Source organism: Polypterus senegalus, chromosome 5, assembly GCF_016835505.1.
Source record: "Polypterus senegalus isolate Bchr_013 chromosome 5, ASM1683550v1, whole genome shotgun sequence".
NCBI classification, from domain to species: domain Eukaryota; kingdom Metazoa; phylum Chordata; class Cladistia; order Polypteriformes; family Polypteridae; genus Polypterus; species Polypterus senegalus.
This window is the reverse complement of record NC_053158.1, coordinates 132,803,031-132,816,157: the sequence shown is the minus strand read 5'-3', so window position 1 is coordinate 132,816,157 and position 13,127 is coordinate 132,803,031. Positions and strand designations below refer to the sequence as shown.

General features: G+C 37.9%; 1 protein-coding gene across 2 annotated transcripts in view; it reads left to right on the top strand.

Moving 5' to 3' along the window:
- Nucleotides 1–13,127, top strand: part of ssr1 (signal sequence receptor, alpha) — a 45,860-nt gene that overhangs the window by 21,998 nt on the left and 10,735 nt on the right. For both annotated transcript variants that reach the window (XM_039753377.1, XM_039753376.1), the window contains exon 4: nt 81–343. In XM_039753377.1, coding sequence (XP_039609311.1) covers nt 81–343 — 263 coding nt within the window. The remainder of the gene's footprint in view (nt 1–80; nt 344–13,127) is intronic.

Here is a 13,127-nt window from a genome sequence, read left to right as displayed (position 1 = left end):
ATTTTAATTTTTTTTTTTTTTAATATAAACTGTGTTCAGTTATATAATAAAAATAAGTGGTTTGTTTTTTTTTTTTTTAGATTTCCCAGCCAACAATATTGTCAAATTCCTTGTTGGCTTTACTAACAAAGGAAATGAAGACTTTGTGGTTGAATCTTTGGATGCTTCCTTTCGGTATCCCCAGGATTATCAGTTCTATATCCAGAACTTCACCGCCCTACAGCTGAATACCTTGGTGCAGCCTCAACGACAAGCAACCTTTGAATATTCCTTTATTCCAGCTGAGCCAATGGGGGGCCGTCCTTTTGGCCTTGTTATTAATCTCAACTACAAGGATCTTTCTGTAAGTAGCTAAAATGTATTGGCAAATCTTAATGATGCATTTAATAAAGCTCTCTTTTCTCAAGAATTAAAACCAATCTTGGTTTAATATGGTGAACCATTCTTCAGCAATTAATCAATATTAAGATGAGAGCAATCAGTTTTTGGGGTGCAAGGATATGGTTTTTGAAAGGATAATATGAATGATCACATAATTACTTAATTCAGGGGAACAGATAATAAAGTAGTCAGAGCAATTAATCAATGCAATTTATTTACATTGTCTTAAATAACACTTGAACAAAACTTTTTTTTCTTTTTTTTTCCTCAGTTATACATTGCTTGCAAACTCAAACACAATATAAAAAAACAGTTCAACTCCTCTTCATTTAACAATTCAATAAACCAAGTAAAACAGTAGCTCAATTATTCTTAAATATATGCTCGATTTGTATTTTACCCAGTGACGGGATCAATCTACATGAATAATCTGGTGAACTGACCAGTTTGAAGTGTTTAATACTACTGACTGACATCATGCTGAATGTCTACAACATGTCTCAACCTTTGGACATTTTTTGATATTCTTAAAGTTCTCAGTGGTCCAATTAACATGTCATTCACTGGTAGATTGAATCACTTTAAAAATAATATTACATAAAGGAATTCTTCCTTGCAGAAGCATGTTAAACTTTATGCAAAATCTGTTTTGCTGCTCTGTTACAAATTTGGGTTCGATGTATGCCATAACGGAACAAATAATGAAGGACTGAGCAATTGTCCTTGGCCACTGAATTTGTTTTTAGTATACAATATGTATACCCCAACTCTGTTCATTCGCTTTTCATGAGCACTTAAATGTCGCACAGTCATTTTAATTGATATTAGCAGTTAAACACTTCTATACCTCAACTTATAGTTTTGAATTATACACGTCTTTTTTGTTCCCCCACAGTATACCAGCTAGACATTCCTAATGTAATTATAAATATGGATTACTATTTTAATTATGCAGTGCATTTCTTTTCAAAGCTTATACTGTATGACGCACACAAACAATAAAATGCATATTAATGTTTATAAGTTGTTTATAAGGAAGATGCAAGGATAAATTTCCTACGTTTGCAAGTAAAATAGGCTCATTTTGTTTTTAAGCTAACAAACCCATTTTCAATCTGCAATTTCAGGTTCGTTCTTTTTCAAATTGAAAATGTATGCTGGTGTATTAAACACGAGCTTGCTCTGCATTTAAATTCGAACAAAAGATATCTATTTTAATTAAAGAGCAAAATTAAAAGGTCTGAATTAATTAAAAACAGCTTTTCTTGCCATTTGTCTTAATTGCACAGCATGACTCCTTTGATCCCATCTTCAGTTTATTACTCCACTATCTTTGATATAAAATCTAATATTCCAGAGTTCTCTCTCACTCTGGTAAGTCTGCCTTGCTGCTCTGTTTATAGGAAGTTCACAGCAGATAAAGACACATGCACTAGTCAAACTACTTTACGTAAAAGGGCACTACATCTGAATTACTATAAAGCTTAGAAAAGCAGATACAAAAACCTAATTTTTTGTGAGACAAATTTACTGATTGCCACTAGTCCAATTGACCAGTTTAGTTCGGCCATTTGATTGGAGCATTACTAAACTGCACCACAGGATCACAAAAATTCTGAGAACTAATAAGCAGAAAGTTTATATTTTTAAGATCTGTTCTTACTTTTTATGGAGTTGCTGTGGAATTTCTAAGAGTTCTGCCGACAAAGTAAATTTGACTTTTAAATATGTTATAATAACAACAACAACATTTATTTATATGGCACATTTTCATACAAATGCAGATCAAAGTGCTTTACATGATGAAGAAAGAGAAAAAAGACAAAATAAATAAGGGAACAATTAACATAGAATAAAAGTAAGATCTGATTGTAGGGAATCCATTCCCGGGGATGAAACTGCTGTAATTCCCGGAAAACCGGGGACGGCCAAGCTCGCATATATAGCGTGTAAAAATCGATCAAGAAATAAGAGTTATAGTTGAAAATAATTAAGTGGCACAGTTTTTGGGCCCACGGTGTAATGTGTTGCCGATTAATTCAGTCCGCAACAGACCAGCAGCAGTCTGTCTCCCGGCTCCGACTAAGACTGAGCACAGTGGACTGGGAGGAGTCTGCACTCTGCAGCTCACGAATTCCAGGACGGGGCAGACTTCATTGACGTCTGTCAGACAACAGCTTTGAACAGCAACTTGAAATTGCAATGCGTCTGTCTGTTGCATCCGCATTATCTGTACCAAGAAACTTGCCATCGCAGAATGATGACATGAAACTGGATGCATCAGTAAAAACTGAAATGCCGGTGTTTCAGAGCAACGGCAAGCACGGGCGTTGTTTAGAACAAGTGTGTCAGTATCTGATGACTCTGCTGCCTACTTCAGTGGAGGCAGAGCGTGCTTTCTCAGCGGCTGGCGTACTCTGCACGAAGGTGTGCTCTCGCCTGGACGACCGCACGCTGAACACGTTGTGCTTTTTACACTCTTATTGTCCTAACTAGATCGGGGTGCCCGATGCGTCAATCGCAACGGTAATGCAGGTAGATCGCGTTGCATTCAAAAAAATTTTTAAACATTAGTCTATCATATATCCTCCCTATGGCATTTGCCACTTGATTGACATACAGGCCAGTCTGAGATCTCTTTTCTTCTAGCACACTGGTCATACCACACATACAATCAAACGCGCGAGCTACTGCAAAACTATACAAGTGATCTAGCTAGCCTTCCAATTTATATAGACTAAAGAAGGGATTTAAAAAAAAAAAAAAAAATTGTTTTGGTATTGGCTGGATGTGGAATTGGAGGAAGATTTTTTTGTTCTCACAATGTCACAATCGAAGTATGTTTGTCTGATGTCCGAGGTTCGCTCCCCGATGAAGGGTGCAGTGGAGTGTGTACGCCTGACGAGCCCAAAATAGGGCGAAACACGTGTTGCGTACTCTTTGCGTTATTTGACAGTTAACTATGTAATATTCTATGATCTGCTTTTCGCAACTGAGAAGGGAACCGGGTGGCGGATGTCTGCCGACTTGCAGACCAACCACACGCGTTACCTGGTAGGTCTTTGACCTGGTCATTTTAAAAGTGGCTTGCAAGCTGAAAAAGTGGGCACCCCTGAACTAGATACATGTGCTTATATGACAGCATGAACTTCTTGTAGATAAGGTTAGTCTTTTATTGGTGTCAACATATTGCAGTAGTCTTATTAAAAATTAAGTGTTGGTCATTCTAAAACTGTTCACATGTGAGATGCCAGTGCACTGTGTCATCCCCGGGAATGACATGCAGGATTCCCGAATTCCCGGGAATGGATAAAGCCGTCCGGGAATGGATTCCCTAGTCCAATGGCCAGGGAGGACAGAAAAAACAAACTCCAGACAGCTAGAGAAAAAAATAAAATCTGCAGGAGTTCCAGGCCCTCGAGACCGCCCAACCCCCTCTAGGCATTCTGCCTAACACAAATTACCTCAATCAGTTCTCATGGGAAAAACTTGATGATGATGGCCATGTGGACTTATAGCCTTTAAACCATTAATGTAGGGACATCATGGTGTTTTGATCAGGTGGTGGTGGCGGCGCAGGTTGCCACCCCAGAAAACTGGAAAAAGAACAAGAGAAAGTAGGGGTTAGTATGGATTTTGAATATGAATACCATTAATAATAATAATGATTAATTGAATATACAGAGCATCAGGATTAAACTAAGATGAGGCTATGAGAAAGCCATATTAAAGTAATGTGTTTCAGCAGTTTTTTTTTTTTTTTTATATAAAGTGCTCCACTGTATTAGCCTGGCAAAATTCTTATTGGCAAGCTATTTTAGGTGCATAACAGCAGAAAGCCGCCTCACCACTTCTTTCTAAGTAGACTCTCATTTGAAGATCTAAGGTTACGATTTGGAATGTAAGAAATTCAGAAATATAAGATGGAGCGAGATTATTTAAGGCTTTGTAAAGTGTAAGCAGGATTTTAAAGTCCATTCTAAATGACACAGGTAACTAATGTAGTGACATCAAAACTGGAGAGGTGCTCAGATTTTTCTTTTCCTAGTTAAGATTCTAGCAGCTTGATTCCGCACTCATTTCAATTGATTTATGTCTTTTTAGGATAGCCCTGAGAGGAGTGCGTTACAGTAATCTAGTCGATTGAAAACAAAAGCGTGAATTCATTTCTTAGTGTCTTGCAATGTTATAAGAGGTCTAACTTTTGCTATATTTAAGTGGAAAAATGCTGTCCTAGTAATCTGATTAATATGTGATTTAAAATTCAGGTCAGAGTCAATAGTTACCCCTAAATTCTTTACCTCCGTCTTGACTTTTAATACTAATGTGTCAAGTTTATTTCTAATAACCTCATTATATCCATTATTGACAATCACTAACATTTTCTGTTTTCTCTTTATTTAGTTTGAGAAAATTATTACACATCCATTCAGAAACACAAGTAAGACATTGTGTCAGTGACTCGAGAGTGACGGTCGTCAGCATAGCTATGGTAGCTCACTTGATGCTCCGAGATAATCTGACCTAACAGAAGCATGTAAATCGAAAAGAGCAGCGGACCCAGGATAGAGCCTTGTGGAACACCATATAGAATATCATGGGTCTTTGGAAGTATAATTACCACAAATTAGAGATTTTTCTACCTGCCATGTAGGATTCAAACCAATTTAAGACATTGCCACAGAGGCCCACCCATTGACTAAGGCGATTTCTAAGAATATTGTGATTAATTGGTATTAAATGCGGCACTCAGATCTAAGAGGATGAGAACAGATAAATGGCCTCTGTGATTTGTTCTGAAACTTATCAAGAATAGCATGTTTATTGAGGTGGTCATTAAGCTGCATAATGACTGCCTTCTCTAGAATTTTACTTAAGAAAGGCAGGTTAGAAATGGGTTTAAAATTTTCAAAAGCAGAGGGGTCAAGATTATTTTTCTTGAGCAGGGGTTTAACTACAGCATTCTTAAGACAGTCTGGGAAGACCTCCGTATCTAATGACAAGTTTACTATGTCAAGATTGCTATCAATTAGCACACCCGATACTTCTTTGAAAACACTTCTTGGTATTGGGTCGAGGATGCAGGTGGAGGGTCTCAGTTGAGAAATTGTTTTATATAAATTGGATAAATCTATCCTGGTGAAAGAATTTCATTTGTTTATAAAGAAATACTAGGGTTTAGGAGGATCCGCAGTGTTGGGGAGATATACTATATTATTCCTAATATCATTAAATTCTTTGATTGAAGAATACAGCAATACCCTCGCAGGTTTCACTGGAGGTATTTTGGAGGCATTCCTTTGTGTTAGAACATTAGAACATTCTAGACGAGAACAGGCCATTTAGCCCAACAAAGCTCACCAGTCCTATCCACTTATTTCCTATGGAGTACTGGGGTTTAAGTGGTTCAGTATTGGGGAGAAGTACTATATTATTTCTAATATCATAAATTTTCTTTATTAAAAAAATACAGCAAAAGCATCAAGTTGCATTGGTAGTTTTTTGGAGGCATTCGAGTGACCTGGATTTAGCAGACAATCAATCGTAGAGAATAACACTCTGGGATTACTAGCATTGTTATTTAGAATTCTAGAGAAATAACCGCGCCTCTCAAGACGGACTATATTGTTTTATCTTTCAACATTTCATAATGGCCAGTCAATTTAGTTTTTCTCCATTTACGCTCAGCTCTCCAGCATGTTCTCTTAAGATCAGACACTCTTTGGGTCTTCCACAGTATAACGGTACTAGAAGATTTTTTAACTATATTTTCAGGTGCGACTATGTCAGCAGCAGCTCTCACCTTAATATTAAAATTTTCCACATTACTATTTACATTATTCTTATTATTGTAGTAAGCACTACAAACAGACTGGTTGCTTAGAATGTTTGTAAATGTTGAAGCTGCTGATGAATCAAAGAAGCGTTTAACAATACACTTCTTGTGAATATTTTCTATCATTTCTTCATTAAATAGTAACTGAAAATGGTCTGCTAGACCAATATCAATGATCTGCTTCACATCAACTTTTAGTCCTTTAGTAATTACTAAATCTAACGTATGACTTGCTTTATGTGTGGGCTGACTAATGTGCTGGCTCTTGAACCAGGAGGTTCATGAATTCTTTTACTTTCACACGGATTTTCAATATGAAAGTTAAAGTCACCGACTATTAAGAGTGTGTCATAGTTCATAATTACAATTGACACCAAGTCTGAGAATTCCTCAAAGAAAGACGCATTGTATTTAGGAGGGCTATACACGGATAATACTAGAAACTGAGAAACTCCACGAATAACAACAGCAAGATACTGAAAGGACTTGAATTTACCAAAACTGACATCTTTACACTTTAACCGGCTCGAGTAAATGTTTGCTGAACCGCCACCTTTTTTACCTTGGTGATCCGCATGAGCAAAGCTGTAATTTGAAGGCGCAGGTTCGATTAAAATAGCTGCACCATCAGAGCTAAGCCATATTTCACTTAGTGCAATAAAATCAATCTTCCTATCACTAATAAGATTGTTGATGGAAAACGTCTTGTTGGTTAATGCTCTTAACATTTAATAGACCCATATTTAATGTTTCGGAAGAGCAGAAGTGAATTGTATGTGTGTAATGGATATTTGAGATAGAAATTAAGTTTTTATTAGCAAAGCTCTGTGTGTAATTTTTTTTTTATTTAATCTATTTTTATAGTTTTAACTCTTAAGGCAATTTTTTTTTTTTTTTCTCTCTCCCAGGGCTAAATATATTTCCAAAAACTATCCATTTTTTTTAAAAAGAACACAAAGCAATTGTTTAACATATCAAATCAACAAAAAATTACTTTTGACAAATGTTACTGTCTAGCATGTTGTATAGTATGATTTCACATACATGTTACACAGCAAAGTCCTGCAACGTATGATATCGCTTAAAGCAGCCAATTGTATGCATTGCCACATTGTACTGCTTACAATATGTGTTGCTTTGGTGCCTCCTTTTCAATTGTCTGTTGCTGCACTTTCACACATATATTGTTAGTGTGTACTGTAGAGAAACAAGTCACCCGTTCAACATCGTGCCATGCCACTGCCACCAGGTTTTCTGCCAGCATAAAAACTGTATTGTCACCTCTTCATGTTCAGCCTGTCTGGCTTCAACTCCAATTCCCCTGCTCTGTAGCTCCATGAACAATTCTGGGCATGTGTAAAAACTATCCATGTACACAACATGACCCAAATGTTCATAGTCCTGAAGCAGCTCCAGCACAACCTGACTTGTCAAGGGACCGTTCTCTCTTTGAAAGAAATACATTCCTGTATATATAATTACTTTCAGGCGGAAACCAGTGTTTTCAGGGGTGGGGATCGATTTGTTCTTAACTCAATTTTTCTTTTTGTAAAAACTTGATTGATTTGTATGGATTGTAATAAAATTAATAAAAAAAAAAAAAAAGAAACCAGTGTTTTCTTCTGCCAGTACAAAATCCTTTATGCCATACTTTGTAGGCTTGTCTGGCATATATTGGCAGAAACAATTTTTTTTATATCATAGATTCATGCACAGACAAACCACAGCCAGGCTGATAAAATTGTTTATATGTTGGTTCCACAGTGTCAAGCAGCGGCTGAACTTTATGCATGGGGTTATAGCCTGGCTCACCCCTTGGGGATTTGCTTCTGTTTACTACAGAAGTGAATAAAACTTTGCACCATCACGTACCTATCACGCGGCATAACCTGTCCAAAGCCACCAGGGGACAAAGCACATTTGGACCAATACTCCCTGAAGTTATATCACCAGTCTAGTCCCATCTCTATTTGTAATGCCGCCACAACGCCCTTCATCTCATCTTTTGCTGCGGGTTTCCACTTTGAAAAACGAGAATGCGATGCAAGGGCAGCCTGCAATTCAAAAAATTGCTCTGCATACCTATTTGTCTCGTTTTACAGTATCTGAAAAGCGGCATCGAGAGAGCAGCCTGAAGTAGTCCAGCAGCTGGTAATCTGTCGTGTCCAACAGCAAGCCATCCCATCTTGTGAAGTCTGGTAGCCAGTTCGGCTCCCACGGATCAACGTATGGGTATTCCTCCCATGCGAACCTTGCTGTAGGTGCATTGGCTGCGCGAATGCGCTCCGCTGGCAGCCGATCAGCTGGGGCGGCATTGGTTGGTGTCCAGTCAGCTGATGCCGGCTTCTCACGCTCTTGCTCGATCTCCTGGGGCCTCATGTATAACACAGAAAAATCAAGATGTAGGGAATGTGCGTATGTACAGAAAAATCCAGATGGAGGAATCTGTGCGTACGCAAAATTCCACATTCTTCTGCTACATAAATCCCGATCAGCGTGAAAAGTAACACGCGTGCATGTGCCTGGTGCCCCACCCCCAACTCTTCCCAGAATTACTCCTCTTTGAATATGTAAATCCATATAAATAGCGCTTAAGCTCAGCGCTCTGTGAAAAAACAATGGGAAAAGCACAAGGGAAAATATAAGAATTTCAGCGAATACCAAGTGGAGGCAAGGAAAAACTTACTATTTGTTGGTTTAAACAGTGGTATAAACTACAAAAGGAAGTTTGATCGACTGACATAGTGTCGGAGAAACTCAAGTTCACAAAGTTGCACAGTGGCAGAAATAAAAAAAGCTATCAGATATCAGTCACCATGAAAAGGCGAGTCATAGCCCACCGTCTGAGTGTCATATGAAAACTTATTTGGCAGACAGTGGGGGGGAAAAAAGCACAAAATGTCAACTTTAATCTCAATGTCCACTTTAATCACACAGTTTATTTTGTCATTAAAGTAGAACGTCATAAACTTCATCTTAAAATCATTTAATTTACTAGTTTCTCAAATCCCATCGTAACTAAAGTAGAACGTTAAATGCTTTGTTTTGTATTTGATCTTCTATGTGCTCTTCGTGGGAATCATTACGTGCTTCCGGGTTTTCTCTTCCTCCGACTGGACACAGAATCTATTACATTTGTAATATTACAGCTCTCTGAATAATTAAAATACTGAGCTGTATACTTGATATAATTTTCATGATGATAGGAGTTAAAGCATGCTATTAAACATGGGAACACGGTGGTGCAGTGATTGTGCGTGACCTTCAATGAAATAATTTATTGCAGTAGTCCCTTTCAAACGTACTAACCCCCAATTCCTGTCCTTCCTTTTCTTTCACCAAATACCCAATCACTACACAATCAGCGCTGTAATAGACGTTAAGCCATCTGTAAGCTTAACGCCAATTCTTCAAAACTTTTAAGGAATATTGAAATATCTCCGTAGTACATGTTTAATTATTCTATCCTTCACGCCTGTCCCAGTGAAGCATACAGTGCGAGCCATGAACAATCTGTGAATGGAGCACCCGATCCTTGCTAGCGTAGCGACACTATGTCCTTTAATTATTAACAATATAAATTATTTAAATGAAGTTAGTTTTATCTGTATAATAAAGATATTTTGCTGCATTTCATCTTTAAAATGAAGATAAAGAAGGTGCAGTGAGCGTAGGAACGCTAAAAAAGCTATGGTATTTGGAATAGTTTGGCCATTCTGTGGACCATTATATTGTTACAGGTTAATTACAATCAGATACCTTAAACTAATAAACAATATGCGGTTAATTTCAGTGTATTTATAAAGCCGCGTCAGGGATGTGGATCTGAAAAAGAAAGATGAACCACACAGGAACAGTAGCACTGCTTTGACGCTGGGTGCCGCCAGTCTGCAAAACCGAGTGGAGAACTTGCGTACAACAGGTTATGAGGTACCATGGAAAAGTGCGTGGCTTTACGGCAAGTTTAGGTTTTGTACATCGCAATTTGAACGTGGAAACGTTTGTACGCAACATTTCTGTACGTACGCACCGTTTATACATGACACCAGTGATGATGTGTCCAGGCTGCACCAGAAGGTGTGTGAAAATGCTTAACCACACATAAAGAACAATAATGAGACAAATTTCAGTAACAATTTTTATGTCTTTAGTGTGTCTACATAGTTACTTAGTAACATGCATACACATGAAATGACATTTAAGAATCAATACTTGATTAGTAATGGAACAGTTAACATTAGTATTTGCAAGATGTGGAACTTTTTCTTTTCTTTCATAGCATTGCGTTCATTCAGAATTAACCTTAATTTAGCAAACATTTGTCACTCCTTGTTTTACTACAATGTAATGACATCAGTTTTATAAAATATCTATTTCATCTTGCAAATAATAAAAATATATTGCTGCTTAAGTGATAAATGTTGTTCAGTAAAACTTTAGCCAAATTTATTACCCTGTTGGACATTTTAAACTAATCTTGAATTACTTGAAGTTAAAGATACAGCAGAAAGACTTGCGTCTTTCTGTAATTATACGAGTTACACACACATTCAGTTGATAAAATATAGCAGTTGCGTTAATCCATCTGAGATGTGTCCTCACAGTTCCATATCGGACATAAAAGGAAGTGATTTTTAAATGAAGATCTAGTGCTTATGTATGTTCATAGCAGTGTTGCATGGATGGAACATAAGACAACCAGCCATCATGACTGATAAATCTGCTAATATGATCCATGCGGTACAGCTTATGGAGCTACTTCATGTCAAGATTTCTCCCAGTGTGACTAACATCTGCCACAGGTTCCCTCATTTCTAATGTAGTGAACATTTGATAGTCACATTGAACAGCTGGACATTCAGGGAATTAGATTTCTAAATTAGGGCTGTGCTCTCCACTGACCTGAGAGATAGATAGATAGATAGATACTTTATTAATCCCAAGGGGAAATTCACATAATCCAGCAGCAGTATACTGATACAAAGAAACGATATTAAATTAAATAGTAATAAAAATGAAAAGAATTAAAATAAAATTAATGTTCGCATTTACTCCCCCGGGTGGAATTGAAGAGTCGCATAGTGTGGGGGAGGAACGATCTCCTCAGCCTGTCAGTGGAACAGGACAGTGACAAAAGTCTGTCACTGAAGCTACTCCTCTGCCTACTCCCATCTCAGTCAGCTTATCCCTAAGGAGCAGAGGTTGGATGGTGTTGAAGGCGCTAGAGAAGTCCAAAAACATAATTCTTACAGCACCACTGCCTCTGTCCAGGTGGGAGAGGGATCGATGAAGCATATAGATGATGGCATCCTCCGCTCCCACCTTCTCCTGGTATGCGAACTGCAGAGGGTCGAGGGCGTGACGGACCTGTGGCCTCAGGTGGTGAAGCAGCAGCCGCTCCATGGTCTTCATCAGATGTGACGTCAGAGCAACAGGCCGGAAGTCATTCAGCTCACTAGGATGTGATACCTTTGGGACAGGAGTGATACAAGATGTTTTCCAAAGCCTCGGGACTCTCCCCTGTTCCAGGCTCAGGTTGAAGATGCGCTGTTGAGGACTCCCCAGTTCCAACGCACAGGCCTTCAGCAATCGTGGCGATACACCATCTGGACCCGCTGCTTTGTCTTTTCAGCTCTCTGCTCACCTGGGCTGCTGTAATTGTGGGTGGGGATGTCTCACCTATGCTGGTATCAGCAGAAGGATGGTTGGAGGATGCAGTACTCCGAGGTGAGAGTGGGTTACTGTGATCAAACCTATTAAAGATGTGGTGATGCTTTGCTTTAGTACCTCATAAAGCCTAGGTACAATAAGTCAATTTGATTTCTATTTTGTATTGCATACCGCAGTTCCAAAACCTAGCCTCATATCTTTATTTTTTTTTTTTTTGGGCACAAAGTGAATAAAATGGAGGCTTGGATCTAAAAGCCATCTCCAGTGTTGATTGTTGCAGCTCTACTTGTTATCCCAGTCGACATTCAAACATTTCTGGGTGATATCAGGATAAGTGATTTCTCAAATTTATGTAACAACAATACTTCTGAGTTGCCAAACTTACATATGGCTTTGTTTTTATCCAGTTGTTCTTTACTGACACACTGATGGAATCTGTAGTAAGTCCACATGTCTGTTTTAAGTTAAAAGGTGCTGATTTTATGTGAAGTAGTAAAGTGCTTTTTCCATAGAAAGCCTTAACATGCACATTTTGCGACTTCTGCTGAATTAGATGCCAAAAACGAAGATAAGCAAAAACCTACATATAGTAATAGAGCAAGATAGAGATCCACTAGCTCAATCTTGAGACTTCAAAATGGAATAGTTTAAACAAAAGATAATTGATCAGAAAATCTATATTTTGCCCAGGCATAATTGGTAATGGGTGGGTTAATCACAATATTTGTAAATACTGTATATCAAATAGTCTAACCAGTAGGTCATAATTTGATGGCAGAAAACAGCCACAGTATTTGCCTGCAGTTTTAATCCTCAGTTGAAGTATTTCAGTTCTCTTCATAACACTGCTAATCAACATTCAGGAGCTATGCACACTACTGCCACCAACTGGTACACCCTGCAGTGCACTCTCGTGCTTGTAAATGCCAATCCAGTTTGTCCTTTTAAAAATCAATTAATCACAATGAAAAACCGTCATATGTAAAATTTTCCATTTTAATGACTTGGAAAAATTAACTATTTAAAGATGTTCAGTGTCCTTAATATAGAGTTCATTTTACTTATGTCATGCAGCTGATGTTACAATAAGCTATCAATAGTGCTTCTAGTGTAATTTACAAGCTTTTTTTTTTTTCTTCCTCCAGTAAATGTTTACTTTTACAAAGTCGAAACAACTTTGGGTACTTTTTGAATTTATGAGAAAAGGCAGACTTTTTGCAGGCATATTTGACTAGCAGGC